The sequence below is a fragment of the Necator americanus genome, chromosome III, assembly GCF_031761385.1.
Source record: "Necator americanus strain Aroian chromosome III, whole genome shotgun sequence".
Taxonomy (NCBI): Eukaryota; Metazoa; Nematoda; class Chromadorea; order Rhabditida; family Ancylostomatidae; genus Necator; species Necator americanus.
The window spans coordinates 14,379,618-14,394,040 of record NC_087373.1 but is presented as its reverse complement, the minus strand read 5'-3'; the positions used below and the strand labels follow the sequence as shown (position 1 = coordinate 14,394,040).

At 41.9% G+C, this 14,423-nt stretch overlaps 5 protein-coding genes across 5 annotated transcripts; 1 reads left to right on the top strand and 4 right to left on the bottom strand.

Moving 5' to 3' along the window:
• Positions 1-2,627: 2,627 nt before the first annotated feature.
• Positions 2,628-2,990, bottom strand: RB195_009573 (uncharacterized protein; the record flags this gene model as incomplete). Its single annotated transcript, XM_064190180.1, has 1 exon — positions 2,628-2,990. The coding sequence occupies one exon, from the start codon at positions 2,988-2,990 to the stop codon at positions 2,628-2,630; it is 363 nt and encodes a 120-aa protein (XP_064047763.1).
• Positions 2,628-3,821, bottom strand: RB195_009571 (uncharacterized protein; the record flags this gene model as incomplete). The annotated part of the gene is made up of 4 exons (XM_064190178.1): positions 2,628-3,195; positions 3,257-3,524; positions 3,565-3,631; positions 3,711-3,821. The coding sequence occupies 4 exons, from the start codon at positions 3,819-3,821 to the stop codon at positions 2,628-2,630; spliced, it is 1,014 nt and encodes a 337-aa protein (XP_064047761.1).
• Positions 3,386-3,598, top strand: RB195_009572 (uncharacterized protein; the record flags this gene model as incomplete). Its single annotated transcript, XM_064190179.1, has 1 exon — positions 3,386-3,598. The coding sequence occupies one exon, from the start codon at positions 3,386-3,388 to the stop codon at positions 3,596-3,598; it is 213 nt and encodes a 70-aa protein (XP_064047762.1).
• Positions 3,822-3,905: 84 nt separating the features above from the next.
• On the bottom strand, positions 3,906-4,943 carry RB195_009570 (uncharacterized protein; the record flags this gene model as incomplete). Its single annotated transcript, XM_064190177.1, has 1 exon — positions 3,906-4,943. One exon carries the CDS (start codon positions 4,941-4,943, stop codon positions 3,906-3,908), a length of 1,038 nt encoding a protein of 345 aa, XP_064047760.1.
• Positions 4,944-11,058: 6,115 nt separating this feature from the next.
• RB195_009569 (uncharacterized protein) lies at positions 11,059-12,073 on the bottom strand (the record flags this gene model as incomplete). Its single annotated transcript, XM_064190176.1, has 4 exons — positions 11,059-11,232; positions 11,732-11,785; positions 11,858-11,956; positions 12,023-12,073. 4 exons carry the CDS (start codon positions 12,071-12,073, stop codon positions 11,059-11,061), a joined length of 378 nt encoding a protein of 125 aa, XP_064047759.1.
• Positions 12,074-14,423: the final 2,350 nt, after the last annotated feature.

The window sequence follows — 14,423 nt, the reverse complement described above, 5'->3', positions numbered from 1 at the left end:
TAGAAATCGGCTTGATTCCTCTGGGATCGCCGAAACAGAAGCAAGTCGGTTAGATTTCTTTTGGGATCACCGAACTAAACTAGAGCAAGTGTTTAAAAAGGGAAGTTAATGGAAACCAACTTATGCTCTGATCTCGAAACATAGCGATTTACAGTGATTATGTTATCATGCCTCCTCCTTGTCGGATTATAAGACTAGGATAGTGGTTCCTATCGTGTCCTCCGTAACTGGTTATCTTTTATGCACTCGTTACCTAATATTTTAAAATGTTTTATCCACCCTTTTAACTTTCACTGGGTATCTGAACTTCTCATCGTAGTCCATCCTTTCTTACATGCACAGTTTTGCCTATATCATAATCTGTCGCACATTTATCGAGGAAATTACGATATATTTTAAATGTAAATTTGGCTAGTTTAATCCATTGCTGTGCGGCTTCTTCGATGTCATCCTCTCCTGATTCTGTTCCAGTCTCTTTTGTTAGAGGTCCATCTTCAAAACTGTTCATTTTTCTTCTTATTTTATGCATATAAAATCGTCTTGATTTTTAAATTGTTGATTCTGCTCATGTTCCATCTCACATCGTCGTCAACCATTCACGAGGTGTCTACCTGGACTGTTATTCGCTACCCTCAGCAGCTCCCTAAAACAAACTCTTTAACTCAGCGTAAGTTACTCACTATCGCTTGTTAGAATTGTACAGTTTCTTTTCTTTTTTACTCTTTTCCTTGTCCACTATATTCACCTATAAACCATGATATGAGGACAACTTTGTGAGAAAATTATGTATTAGATAGCGTGCGTTCATAGTGAATTCTGAACCACACTTCCGCCTCTACCGCACAACATTCGTTCGCTACCGTAATAGAGGGAAGTTGCGTGTAGCAACATAACTGTAGCTGGAAATCTATTAAAAGCGGAAATTTTGTCCCAGGACGATGTAAAATTGATGGTATAGAAGAGTAAAAAAGTAGAAAGCAAGAGGGCAGCAAAGAGAGCAACCAACCTGCAGTTGAGCAAACAGTACAACTTCTTGTAGGGTTTGTGAATATGAGTAACTGGATATACGTCTGACAACTAGTCATACAGGTGTCGAATTTTAACAGTGTTGAGCGAGCTAAACCAAAGCAGGTGATGCAAAGAATAGAATAGTGCTTACTCAGGACAACGATGGCTTCCAAAGCATGTTGAGCTGAGCAAAAGCTCAATTTTTCATTAAGATTTAGGCTGATTGTGTTGAAGTATGGGATTTTGGTTTTTGAGCATTCAATCATTGCGTTCATTTTCAATCATGAAAAATATCGTTGTTATTGTGTCTATGCATTTTTTTTAGAAAATGAGTGAACCGAGACAAGATCTCCGGCAAACACCGAGGACCGTGCCTCTACTCGCACCGCAACAACTAGAACTGAAGATAGATTGCTGAGGTGAAGACGACTGTGCTAAAGACTCTCTATAATCACAATGTCAGAATGATAATGATAATCTGTTAAGTGGTCACTACAATAGGTGTGAGTTTCCAGTCTTGTGTTGCGGTTAAGTCTCCTTCAATTTACTGTTTGTTTCTGAGGTTATCTTTTATAATATTATCTTTTAAACGCGAATGCACAGAATTATTTATGTTGGGTGACGAGCGACGCGGCCAATTCTTCACTAAGGGCACTTTATCTCGTTGTGAAACCCTTCTTTGGAGACCGGTGGGTTATAACCAACTGTAAGTGAAAAGATTTGACGAAAAACGTGGTAAAATGATGCTGAGAGCGACATCAGGAGCGCAGTCGTCTCCGGGTACAGTAACATCGGAACACCAGATGTAGGAATGGGGATGTTTTTCTTGTTGGGTTGTGTTGAGGTTTCCTAGTTAGTCTTGTAGGTGTGATGGAAACTGTGCACTTTGATAACCATTGTTGCTGGCTGCGAGGCAAAGAAGACTGAGGGAAGTTTGCTGGAATCGTTCATTTCAGAACGCTCACTTGGAGTAACCGTTAATGAGAAACACATTCCGTTCATTTGTGCCCTCTCTTGCGTTGAGAAATCCGCATGAGATAGAGAAATTTGAAACTAATTTGAAGTACGTAGCTCACATTTTTTGGACTAATTGTTGAGTTTAGCAAAGAGTTTTTCTCCTTTATTCACCTGTTGGTTGTGATTTGGTGGTTCGCTGGAAGAGCACGGGTTCTGTTCAGAATAAGAAAGCTACAATTCAAGCGATTAGGAAAAAAGGTGATCCTTTCTCGCTCTTATTCTTGTTGTTGTTTGCATGCTTTCGGCAATGTTCAGTGAAGTGTGTCGCATTGGTTCGGAATTGGAGATTTATTTGTGCTCCGACTTCGCTTCAAAAACTAGGATTCGTAGTCAATCTTTATTTAGCGGTATAATTGCGAACTGAAAAGAGGAAACGAAAACAATTCGGTAAGGTTAATCTTTTGATCGATTTATGACTTACTTGACTTAATCGGCGGGCTGATGTCATCGCCTGACGCGATTACCCTCATCTTCGCCGAGGTGTTGCCGTCCTTGAACACAGCTGTGCCCAACCTTCTCGATCTTCTGCGAGAGCTTGCACAGAATCAATCCATTCGTCGCTATTCCATATTCTGCGAAACCTTACGTCTCGCCTGAACTGCCTATCCACGCCGAGTGTCCTCAGTGTCCCAGAACTTCCGTTTTTGGCCAGGTGGCTTCTTCCAGCTCGAACCCGATGAACTCCTCAGAACTCGTTGAACAAGGCGATCTGCCGGTCTCCTTAATATATGACCAAAGAAGCGAAGACAATTTACTTTAGCCACTTTCGATGGCGGTGCAAGATGTTGATGTTTTCTACGTGTCATCCGCCTGTATACCACATCAATTTCTGCGTAAAGATCTTCATTGTGACATACCCTAGGCCAAAAGTAGCCAAGTAGCCGTCTAAGCAACTTTCGTTCCGTACAGTCAAGCCTCTCCATAACCGTTGATGGTGCTGCCCAAGTCTCCGATCCGTACATCATGATGGGGCGAATTGCGGATAGGTGGACTCGCAGCTTGACTTCGTTGGTGATGGGGGTCGACCACAGGCATTTCGTTAAGGAGTTAAATGCAGAAGTGGCTTTAGCGCATCTTTGCTGAACATCTCTCTCGTAGCTGCCATTGTTCTTCAGCGTACAACCTAGGTAACAGAACTCATCGACGAGTTCTATCGGTTGTCCGTCCACCCTGATACCCGTTCGTGGTCTCGAAGGGATTCACATCTGCTTGCATTTATCAGGGCGTAGACTTAGTCCAGGACTGCAGCTTCGATACAAGGTTGACAACATGTTGAAGTTTCGTACTGCTTTCCGCGAATATAACAACATCGTCGGCGTACTCGAGGTCAGTCAAGGGGCACCCAGATGGTGCTAAGACAATGTCGGCAGGACACTTGTCGACTGTTCTTCGCATAATGTCGTCGATTGCGAAATTGAACAGGAAAGGTCTTGCCACTGCCCCTTGTCTTACTCCAGTTACCACTTCAAACGGTGTTGTACATCCGGCTGGTGTTCGAACTGCAGCAATTGATTCATGTCATCAAGCAAGCGAACGAACTTTCCTGATACTCCATCAACGCGGAGCACGTTGAGAAGACGGCATCGGTGCGGAGAGTCGAACGCGGCTTCAAAGTCCAGAAACGCTAGTTACATTGGCTTCGAATACCGCTGCCAGATTTCGACCACTCTCCTGACGATGAACACCTGGTCAATCGTATATCGGCCAGGACGAAAGCCAGCTTGCTCGTCGCGCGTTGTTTCTTCGCGATGTTTAATGAGTCGGTCCAGGATAATGCGCTCGAATACCTTGTACATAACACGCAGCAAAGAGATTCCTCGATAATTCCTGGCGTCCGTGACGGATAACTTCTTGTGGAAGGGAATTATGATAGCGTGTCTCTACGAATCAGGTATCCTTTCGTCTATGCATATTGAACGGATGATCTTTGTCATCTCACGAATCCCAGACGGAGGAAGATATTTTAGCATTTCTGCGCTAATCCTGTCTTCTCCGCCAGATTTTCCATCCTTCATTTTTTGAATACAGACCAGAATCTCCGACACAGTCGGTGGCTCCTCGTTAACCGCGTATGTCGGTCTATGAACGTGTTCGAGTTCAGGGGCTGACGGTACTAGCCGGTTCAGGAAGGTATTGAAGTGTTCCCTCCTAATTGGAAGGGTTGCTTCACCGACAGCTACTCCATTGGCAGTGTTGAGGGCAGGAGAACATCTCTTCATTTTGCCGCTACACTGCTTTAGTAGAGCATAGGCTTTCCGCGGGTTCCTGTCCTCCCACGCCTTCTCAAACTCCATCGCTCTTGACGTCCACTCGTTATCGCGGTCTTGTTGCAGTTGACGACGCAGCTTCTTTCTAAGACGCTTTTCCTGGTTGAAGTCACTAGCGCTGCGCGCGACACATACAGAATTGTACGTGGATTTTGTCTCCGCAGATGCAAATGCAAACTTCTTCCGCGGCAATAGAACCGGGAGCGTTTCCCTTGCAGCGTCCTGGATGCACTTTCTGAAGGAATCCGCATCGCTAAGCTTCTTCCTGGTCCGTACTCCAACATGAATAGACACACGTTGGCGGAATTTTCTTCTGCATTCATCGTCTTTCAGACCTGCCATGTCGATTTTCGGTTGAAGAGGAACTCCTCGGTTTCTCTTGTGGAACCGTATCTTGGAGCTGAGAAGAACTGGACGGTGGTCAGAGTCGAACGCGACGTCCCAAACAGCTCTAGATTTTCGGATATCTGACTGAGGAATGTTCCTCGCCAGAACGTAGTCGTGCTGAAGTTTAAGAGTCCTTATCTTCCGCTTGGATCGATTTATATTTTGGAAAAATGTGGAATGAAAAGTTCTCGACGTCTTCTCCTTGTCGTGTACATCTTCATTTTCCTCTTTTTTGGTCTCGCTCATAACGGCTTCAGTGTCCATGTGAAATGCGTCATGCGTCCATATGGTAGAGCGAGTGGAATATATTAGTTTGGTGCAAAATTAATTTCAGTTAAGAGTTATGTGTAAATAGAACAATTTTTTACCCCAAATTATTTCGTCTCAAAGAAAACAACACATACCGTTCTTTAGGCTTTTTTCTGCCTTCCAAATACATATATAGCTGTCGCTCTAATTATTTCAGCTGGCCTTTTCCAGGGATCTGAAAAATCATGAACCGACGCGACTATCGATTGATCATGCTTTACGAATTTAAATTGGGACACTTCGCGGCAGAAGCATCTCGTAACCTTAGCAGGCCTTTGGGTCAAACTGTCCTTGTAAACAGACAGTGGAGCTGTGGTTTAAAAAATTCGTTTCTAGTGATTTTGATCTCGAAGAAAAACCGGATAGTTATCGCGGGTCGTCGTTTGTGGAAGCAAATCCGGAGACTAACACATGACGTTAGCAGAAGACCTGGGCGTACATCATACTACAGTAGTTGGACATTTGGCGGAAACTGGCAAGGTGAAGATGTCAAAGTGGGTGCCTGACCGAAGAGCAGCGTCTGGCACGTTATGGCACGTATTGTAACCTTTTGATTCGGTTAAAAAATGAGCCTTTTCTTAGCCGTGTTATAACTGTAGATGAATAGTGGGTCCCTTACGGTAATAAGAAACGTGGATTTGTGTGGGTAGATAAGGATGCCCCTCCAAACACTTCCTAAACTCGATCTTCACCCCAAAAATGTTATGCTTACAGTTTGGTGCTGCTGTAATCCGCTACAGCTTCATGCAACCAGGCCATAAAATTACAGCAGAGTCCTACAACTGTGATTTCGAGCATATGCATGAAAAGTTGCAAAAATTGTGCCCGGCAGTGGTGAATAGAGGAGGGCCGATTCTGCTGCAGGCCACATACCGCACAAATCACCGGACAAAAATTAATCCCTTTGGGTATACAAGTTCTCCCTCACCCATCGTATTCCCCAAACCTTTCCCCAACGGAGTATCACTTTCTTCGAGCTCTTGATTCACATTTGAGTCAGCAACAGTTCACTAATTCAGACGATGTTGAAAGTGCTTTCCATAATTTTGTTGATTCCTGCAATCTCAGTTTTTATACTAAAGGCTTAAATTTATTACCAGTTCGTTGGAAAAGATGTGTAGATTCTGACGGGTTTTATTTCGATTAATAAAGTTATGTTTAAGCTGAGTTATAGCAATTTGAAGTATGCGGTCCGTTTCCGAAATTAATTACGCACCAACCTAATAGTAGTAGCTTATCTCCAGCTGTTTCCAATGTCTTGTGAGAAATACGCATGAACACTTTTTGCGAATTGTTAATGAAACCTAACCAGGTGTGGATAGAGGACGGGTCCTAGTTGCATTGACGAGCGAAGAACCAGCCTGCTTAGCCGTACTCGTGAACTACATCCATAGCCTCATCTATTTGTGAGGAAACTTCAACTGTGGTACCTCAACACGCTCAATTGTGAAGAAGTTGTCTTTTGAAGCTCTTGAAATAGTAAAGAGTTTGTTCCTTTTTTTCAGAAAGCCAGTCACAAGATTAATTTAATTACCCAAGTTTGAGAGGCTGAGGGGATTTTTCGGATACAGGCTGAGGTGCCACCAAGCAAACCTCTTCAATTCACGCGGATATCGTGAAATGCTCCATCGCCGTGGGCACAGGATTCTCAATATAGTCATTTCAATATGTTTGGTTGGATTCTTTGTCGTTATTATGAAAGGGCCATCTTCGGACAGTATTCTGTTGGACACTCCTTTTCCCTCAGTTCCTGATGTTCATCTGCGCGTAATAAACGATATGGAGGCGGACTTAGCTAACGACTCTAATACTGATTATGGAAGTGAGCAGGACATATCACTTTGGCCTTTCCATAATGCGAATACGAATTTAACTATATCCGGTAATTATGATCAGTGATTTTTCAACGAAAATTTCGAACTTCTAAACCTCGAAATTTGGCCCGATCGAAAATGCGAAATTGTATTGTTATCCGTTACCGGCCACCTATCTTGGTACCTTTCGATTCACTCAGCGCAGGTTGAGGAGGCTTTGTTGGTGTTTAGTCATGATATTAACGTCGCTCCAGTCAATAATGATAAGGAATATCCTTTGCCGTCCTCCAATATATTATCCCTATAATGGTTGTTTCAATTTTTTCCTGGGGATGAAAGATTGTCCCAAGGATGAAAGAGGTCGACAATTCGCTGTCAGAACTTCGAAAATCCAGACAAATATGGAAATTACCGCGTTGCGAAGATCACTCAAATCAAGCATCACTGGTGGTGGAAGATGAACTATGTGTTTGATGACGTCTATGACCGTTACGATTTGTCTGATCCATGGGTTCTCCTACTAGAGGAAGATCACTACTTGGCTCCTGATGCCCTTCATGTACTCGATATAATAATACAGAACCGAAAAGAGTACTGTGATAAGTGTGGTATTTGGGTCCTCATCGTTCAGTTATGGGACGAAAGCTAAACTCGTGCTCATCCTGGTACAGCTCGAAACATAATATGGGTATGGCTTTCGACGCGAACGTGGTGAAAGTTAAAAATGTCTGGCTCTTCTGTAAATACGATGACTACAATTGGGACTGGTCTTGTGGGTCGTGTCGTGTCTTCCTGAACGGTTTGATTTTCAAGAGTCCGGATTTCTATGAGACTGTGGTATGCACAGTGTAATGCTCTAATGCGTACGCTTCAGCTCTCATCATGACGAACACGTAATTTCTTTTCCCTTCCCGACTTACTGTTACGATGTTTCGCGCTCGCAAGCCTTCAGGAGAATGGGTTGGGGTGTGTCCGTACCATGTTTGTGCCGGCCAACACGCACCCGTTGACAGACTGCTCACGCTATCCCTGGTTTCTAACTTGTTGAAATCTGAGTTCTTATCGCACGCATTTGAGGAGGGCTGGATATGCGTTCGGCGGTTATTCTTTCATGTCATATATAATATTATATGGTCAGTTTTGGATGTCTCATGTTTTTCATGTTTCGTACATTTTCACTCGTTTTGAAGCTCCTCTTACTTTAATATTTCCAGCCATAATAATCCTATTTGCTTAACCTCGTTTTAAGACGGGTTGCAAACATTGAAATGCGCGAATGGACTTGTTTCTTTGTGTGTTTTTGTACGCTTACGGCTTCGTTCCTTGCCTGTGTCGCATTATCTCTTAAAGATTTGTTTGTGGTTGAATTTCTCGTACCTCATATTGTGATATTTTATTACTTTCAGTTCTGCTGTTCCGTTGTGCTCGTTATTGTTATAAACACAGGGTTATGGCTTTATTTTCCTTCAGTTTGTTTGAAGATCTTTCTTATGTAGAGAAAAGAAAAGATCAAGGCAGTTGTCAGATCCCTCGCAAAGCTTGATAAACACTATAAAAACCAATAGAGACTTTTAGTTTGCATCATTTATAAGATTCCTTACTAACATTGCATCATATGGAAAAGAAACAACAACGAAAGCTGAAATATGTATATACAACCGTTCAATACTTACCAATAATGTTCTCTAAAAATTTGCATATGAAAGCTGCATATCACTGTAGCTTAAAATTCTCTAAACCGTTAGAAAAAAAGCGATACGGTCCTTCGGTTGACCTCAGCATATCTCAGTGGAGTTAAAAGACAGCAAAGCGGAGGGAGGCTTACTACATGAACTTTTTGTTGAGCACAAATGTACGGACGTTCTGTAGATGAGATGAGCCAAACACATCCTTTGTTTAGAATTTTACCCTGCAGTGAAGATTAAAGAAATACTTCCTTTCAAAGGCCGAGTAGTGTAGTGTGGAGACGTGAAGTAGTACCGGTTAAGGACACCTCTCGACCTAAACCAATCTCTTGTAGCTCCACAATAAAAATTTCAGGATTTTATAATTGTAATTTTATCTAGCTTCATTTTTTAACAAGTCAAAAACATCGTACCTATCAAAAGATAGTCCTGTAATTGTCAACCCCAGGCAACGAAAGTTCCTTCCATTTTCTTCCAAAAAAAGATCAAAGAAACGGGCGAATGAAATCTGTCTATTGATACCTTACTCCTTTTTTATCGCTGCAAATATAATCATAAAAAAACATACCATCATGAAATTGTTCAAAATATGCGAGCAAAGGTTGCTCAATAAGCATAAATGCCGTCCTTTAGCGCTTCCTTTTTGATATCACCTTGCAGTAGCATATTATATATGCGACACTTTTGGGTGGTACGGATTTCAGGTGGAGTATTCGTATACGGGGTCGTAGATTATAGAGAAGAGGGTGATTCCGTTCATTTCTTCCTAATTGCCGTAGAAAACGGGCCGGAAGATACGGCTTCAGGCGTTTTGGCGCACTATTTTGCAGAGGGAGTACGACTGGAGCGCGCCAGCCTTGTGCGACCGGGACGTTTTTTACGGCAATTAGGAAGAAATGGACGGAATTACCTCCCTCTCCATAGTCTCCCATCCCGCATACGAATACTCCACCTGAAATCCGCACCACCTCGGATTTTTGGTATGCTGCCTTTAATAGGTAGTTAAGTACATAACTACCAACAACCGGGTCAACCGAAGGACCGTATCGCTAAGGACAACCACAAGTTTTTTTTTTCTAACGGTTTAGAGAATTTTAAGCTGCAGTGATATGCAGCTTTCATATGCAAATTTTTAGAGAACATTATTGGTAAGTATTGAACGGTTGTATATACATATTTCAGTTTTCGTTGGTGTTTCTTTTCCATATGCTGCAATGTTAGTAAGGAATTTCACAAATGATGCAAACTAAAAGTCTCAATTGGTTTTCATAGTGTTTATCAAGCTTTGATGACGGGTGTAGTGTAGCGGTTAGAGGTTCCGCTTACTGCACAATTGATCGGAGGTTCGAATCCGCCTAGTGCTCACCAAGCCTTTCATCCCTCCGGGGTCGATAAATTGGTACCAGACTTGTCTGGGAGGATAAAAGCACTGACTTGACACATCGGCTAGCCACCGCAAGTCATTGTATAGGCCAGTTACACGTTCGTAAACCTCAAACGCTTCTGAATTGAAGTGAACGTGGGGGCGCATCCCAAGCGGATTGATTAACGCCGGAAACTTTATCCTTTATCAAGCTTTGCGCCCCGAAAAACTACGAGGGATCTGACAACTGCCCTGATCTTGTGACTGGCTTTCTGAAAAAAAGAACAAATTCTTAACTATTTCAAGAAGTGCCCTGATGCTTCTCAGTTCTATAGGTACTTGAAACTTTTGGCATCTGATAAAAAGAAGAGGGAGCATGATTTACTTAGGTCCCATTTCTTTCTATTGGCTTTATTTTATTTGGTTTGGCTTTATTTTATTCGACTGCCGAAGAGACCTCATAAATTTTCTATCACTCGCTGGGCTGGGTTTTCGCATGAATAAACACCGTTTTTCAGGACAGCAGAAAATGAACGGAGCATGCTCATTGTTGCAATCTACACCCCTACCTCTGTATTTGCCCACAGAGACCCCAACTCTTCAGCTTCGTGATACGTTGTTTTAATAAAAATACATTATTTAATTAAAAGCGGGATCCCATCGAAAACTGATGAACTCCTTTGCAATGGATCCACTGCAGCTCTTGGTATAGTTGGGACAACGCAATTAATTGAGGGTACCTGGTACCACAGTGAAATGTCCTTCCACAAACTAATTACAAGTTTATTTTACTAGCATGAGCGCAATTCATCTTCAACTCTACTTAATTATCCAAAATTTGACGTGGTAAACACTGTTCCCGCATCTGAATCCCCCTACAAAGTACCTTATAACACTCCAGGTGTGCAAGAGCAAGCGTACGCCTCGCCTCCACAGAGCATCGATGGGCTGCTGATCATGTCCCTCCCGTTCGCGTACACTTGTTCTTGCAGACGACCCCCAGCCACGCTTCGGTGATGCGTTGGCAGTCATCGGTTAAAAACTGTTTCGGACGCATTGTTTGCGTGATATTCCATCATTTATCCCATCCTTCTTTTAGCAGACTGCAGATGGACACTGTAAGGAGATTCTTTTGTTCCAAAAACAAGGATAGTTCCATAAAACTTTATTCCTTCGGCCGAAACCACTAAAAACACTTGGACATTGTCCTAACGTGACGTGAACTTCTGTGTGAACTTTGGACCATTGCTGGTATTTTCACAAATCAAGAGCGTTTGAATGCGTTCATCCGTGCTTCTCTCAAGAAACATCCATTGATCACTATTTGAAAGGTAGTAAACGCGGCCTTCAGGGGTGCCCGCCGAGATAACTTCTCCTCCATCCTAAATTTAAATACAATGAAGCTTTTTGGAACGTCTACAGAGACATTCAAAGGCATTGTTCGAGGAATTTCCCGATGTTGAGTTCTGTTCAGCAGTAGATGGTTCTCGGGACGTGATTTACAGGCGTCTTGAGAAAGCGAAACATCACGAAAAAAATCATGAAAGTGCGAGAACCTGAGTAATTTGGTGCCGCCAAGCCATTGGTTTATCTAAGGAAGCAAGTCATTAAACAAAAAATAGGAAGCCGCCAGATGTGGATCATAAATTGCATAGGTTTAGAAAAAAGTTTCATTGTATAACTTCACTAGGAGGAGACTTCATCCAACATGGTTTCATTCTTTTCAATCCTACTGTCTTGTCAAGTAATATCTCGCCTGCTCTTTGTGCGTATACTTGCTGAATTTGTAGGAGGTGTTTTCGCTGTGATACATGAGAACGATCCTTCTAACGGAAAGAACTCAACATCGGGAATATTCCCGAACGTCGCCTTCAATCATACCCTTAAAGTAATGCGTTCTTCCGTGTAAAATCTCTGGTCCGTTGGATGATCCTTCTGTACCATGGAATATATACTTGTCATATTGCATCATTTCAAATAAGAAATTGTGCGTTAAGAACCCCTCACATTTGCCTCAATTATCGATTGGTAACGGGAGATGCGTCGTTTTGCGAGATCTTGCGCTTGTTGTATTGGAGCACCGCTACTTAGAGCCTCAACTACTGGCTGAAGGAAGAAGATAAGGTCGAAAATCCGGATCCGGGACTTGCAGAAACGAATAATTTCGCCTACAATCTGTTCATCAGCATCCGCGGTTCTTCTTTCCACTGTTGGAATTACCATAACAACCAGTTGACGAGGGCACTTCTAGTCAATTGAACCTTCTTGGCTGATTAGCTATTATTTACGAGGTATCCAGCTTTTTCAAAACAAGTAATTCCTTAGTTTCTTTCCAGATGAACCAGTCTGTTTTTCAGATAAATCTGAAGCGATCTCAGACTGCTACCTTACTCCGGAAAAACAGTTAAGGGTTTAGTTGCCGCGCAGTTCTCCAACTCAAACCTTTCAATCGAAGCAAAAAAAGGAGAAAAGTTTGTGTCGACATCTTAGTATACAATGGCTTAAGATTTGAAACGTTACGAAATGGCTCTATAGTTTACTACCATTCGATAAGTTTAAAATTATTTGATGAAACATAAGTTGACGAAGGGTGTCATGCTTACTGCTGTAGCGAGAAAGGCAATAGAATTTTTTCAGTTACAAAAAGGACGATGCAATTTCTATAACGTAAAATTTTTATGTCGAAGATGAACCTACGAATTTAAAAGTTACGTAGCGTGCGAAGTCAGCTCGAACTCAACTGGTCTACCGTCCGTTCTTATATTAGGTTAATAAGAAAGTTTTATTTGGTTTGTAGCTGTAAGGTTCCTTTCTCTACTTTTTTTACCCTGCATAGAATGTAAATCAGTTAATAATATAGTCGCCATTGTTAGTCACTACAGTGCTCTTCCTAATGTGCAGGTCAGCATCCCTTTTTCCCAGAACTGAGGAGTCAAGAAAGTCGGTGATTGCCCGGCTACCGCCATCGAACTTGGTGAGAGTTTTCTAAGGTCAAAAAGGGCTTAAGGGAGTAGTCCCCGAATATAGCATTCAACTCGAATCTCAAACGCACCAAAAGACCCTCTTACGGTTCATATCTGATTAGACTTGCGTGAGCGGGTCTTTTCTTTGGGGGAGCCACGCGGTGCGATGTGCAATGAAATGGTTGAGTTTTGAGTGTTGCTTTGCTGAGGATTTTAACGACAGCTTTTCCAGTCTTCAACTTTTTTTGATTCTCCCATTATTTGGTAATCTTTTGGACGGTTCAAAGCGGAGTCTTTAGCCAAGACACAATTGGTGCTGATTTCGTTTCACTTGCCGCCCAGCAAGCTAACGCTTCTCGACCAGGGCAAACGTTCGCTGACCCTAAAACAGGAGATTTCAGAAAGAAAAAAGTTAATAAACATAGTAAGTGTAAGTAAGTAAACTAAACCTTGGCTCAGAAATCCTGGAGAAAATACACTCCTTTTCGCTGCATTGTATTCCTTTTGTGGAGAAGCTTCAAGAATGTTCTATCACATCGGAAGTTCAGGACCTTTCAAAAGCCATAACAAGATTTTCTCATCAACCTAACATCAGACATGAGACATGGTTCTCGGTTCAACTTCAACGATCAGTAGAAATTAAAAGCAGAGGAGTTTTTTTTTTGTAAATCTCTGATGCAGAATTTGCAGAATTTAATTTCTTTTTTTAACAACTATTTTCAAAAAATAGTCACACTAGATTTTACAACTATATTCCTTCGACATCGCTGTTATTTGAAAACACCATACGAAGTATGTAGGCACATCATTCCGACACTTAGTACAGAATCATCTGCAAATGAGAAAAATTGGCCTCCGTGTTTCCTACCTCTAAGATAATTCTTGTCCTATATTTCTAGGCTTGATGGATCCTTACCTATAGAGGCTCTTGCGCACTTTACATATGGAAAAATCGTTCTTGACATAATATTTTATCTGTTGTGAGTAGCGCTGGAAAACTGTAATTTGGACGGAGTAGGGAGTTCCACCTCTGTATGTACCTCTTCGAAAATGCTCAAAATTAGGAAATTTAATACTCTCCCGTAGAATTATAAGTAGTCTACTACTTAAACCTAAAATTGAGAGAAGTCACCTGTTATCAAGAGACTTCTATCCATTTAAATATAAGTTGAATATTGTAACGACTTATTGGGGAAGGGTGTTTCACAGCCTTGTCTTGTAGCCATTGTCGCAGAAATATTTGCTTTGCTCAGAAGTGAATAGATAGTCATAGTAAGCAAATAAAAAGGACTGCCGATCTGGTTATTCGTTGTATTTATATTTTTTTGCACTTGTATTATCTTTTATATTATTATTATTGTTATTCTGAAGTGTTGAGGTTGAAACACTAAGTAGAATCCTCAGGGTAACGTCCTCGAATATCACCTTTCAAGAATCTTGTGCGGTGGGGACCTATGTGTTGGTAAAAGCAAATAGTGATTCTAGCGTTGTAGACACTTCGAGGATTAGTAACCATGCAGGGTTGAATGGTTGAAAAACAAACTTTCGCCACTTCAGCGTGTTCAATAAATGCTCGAAGTTACGTGCTCGCACCGCCTGAGTTTTGGTTA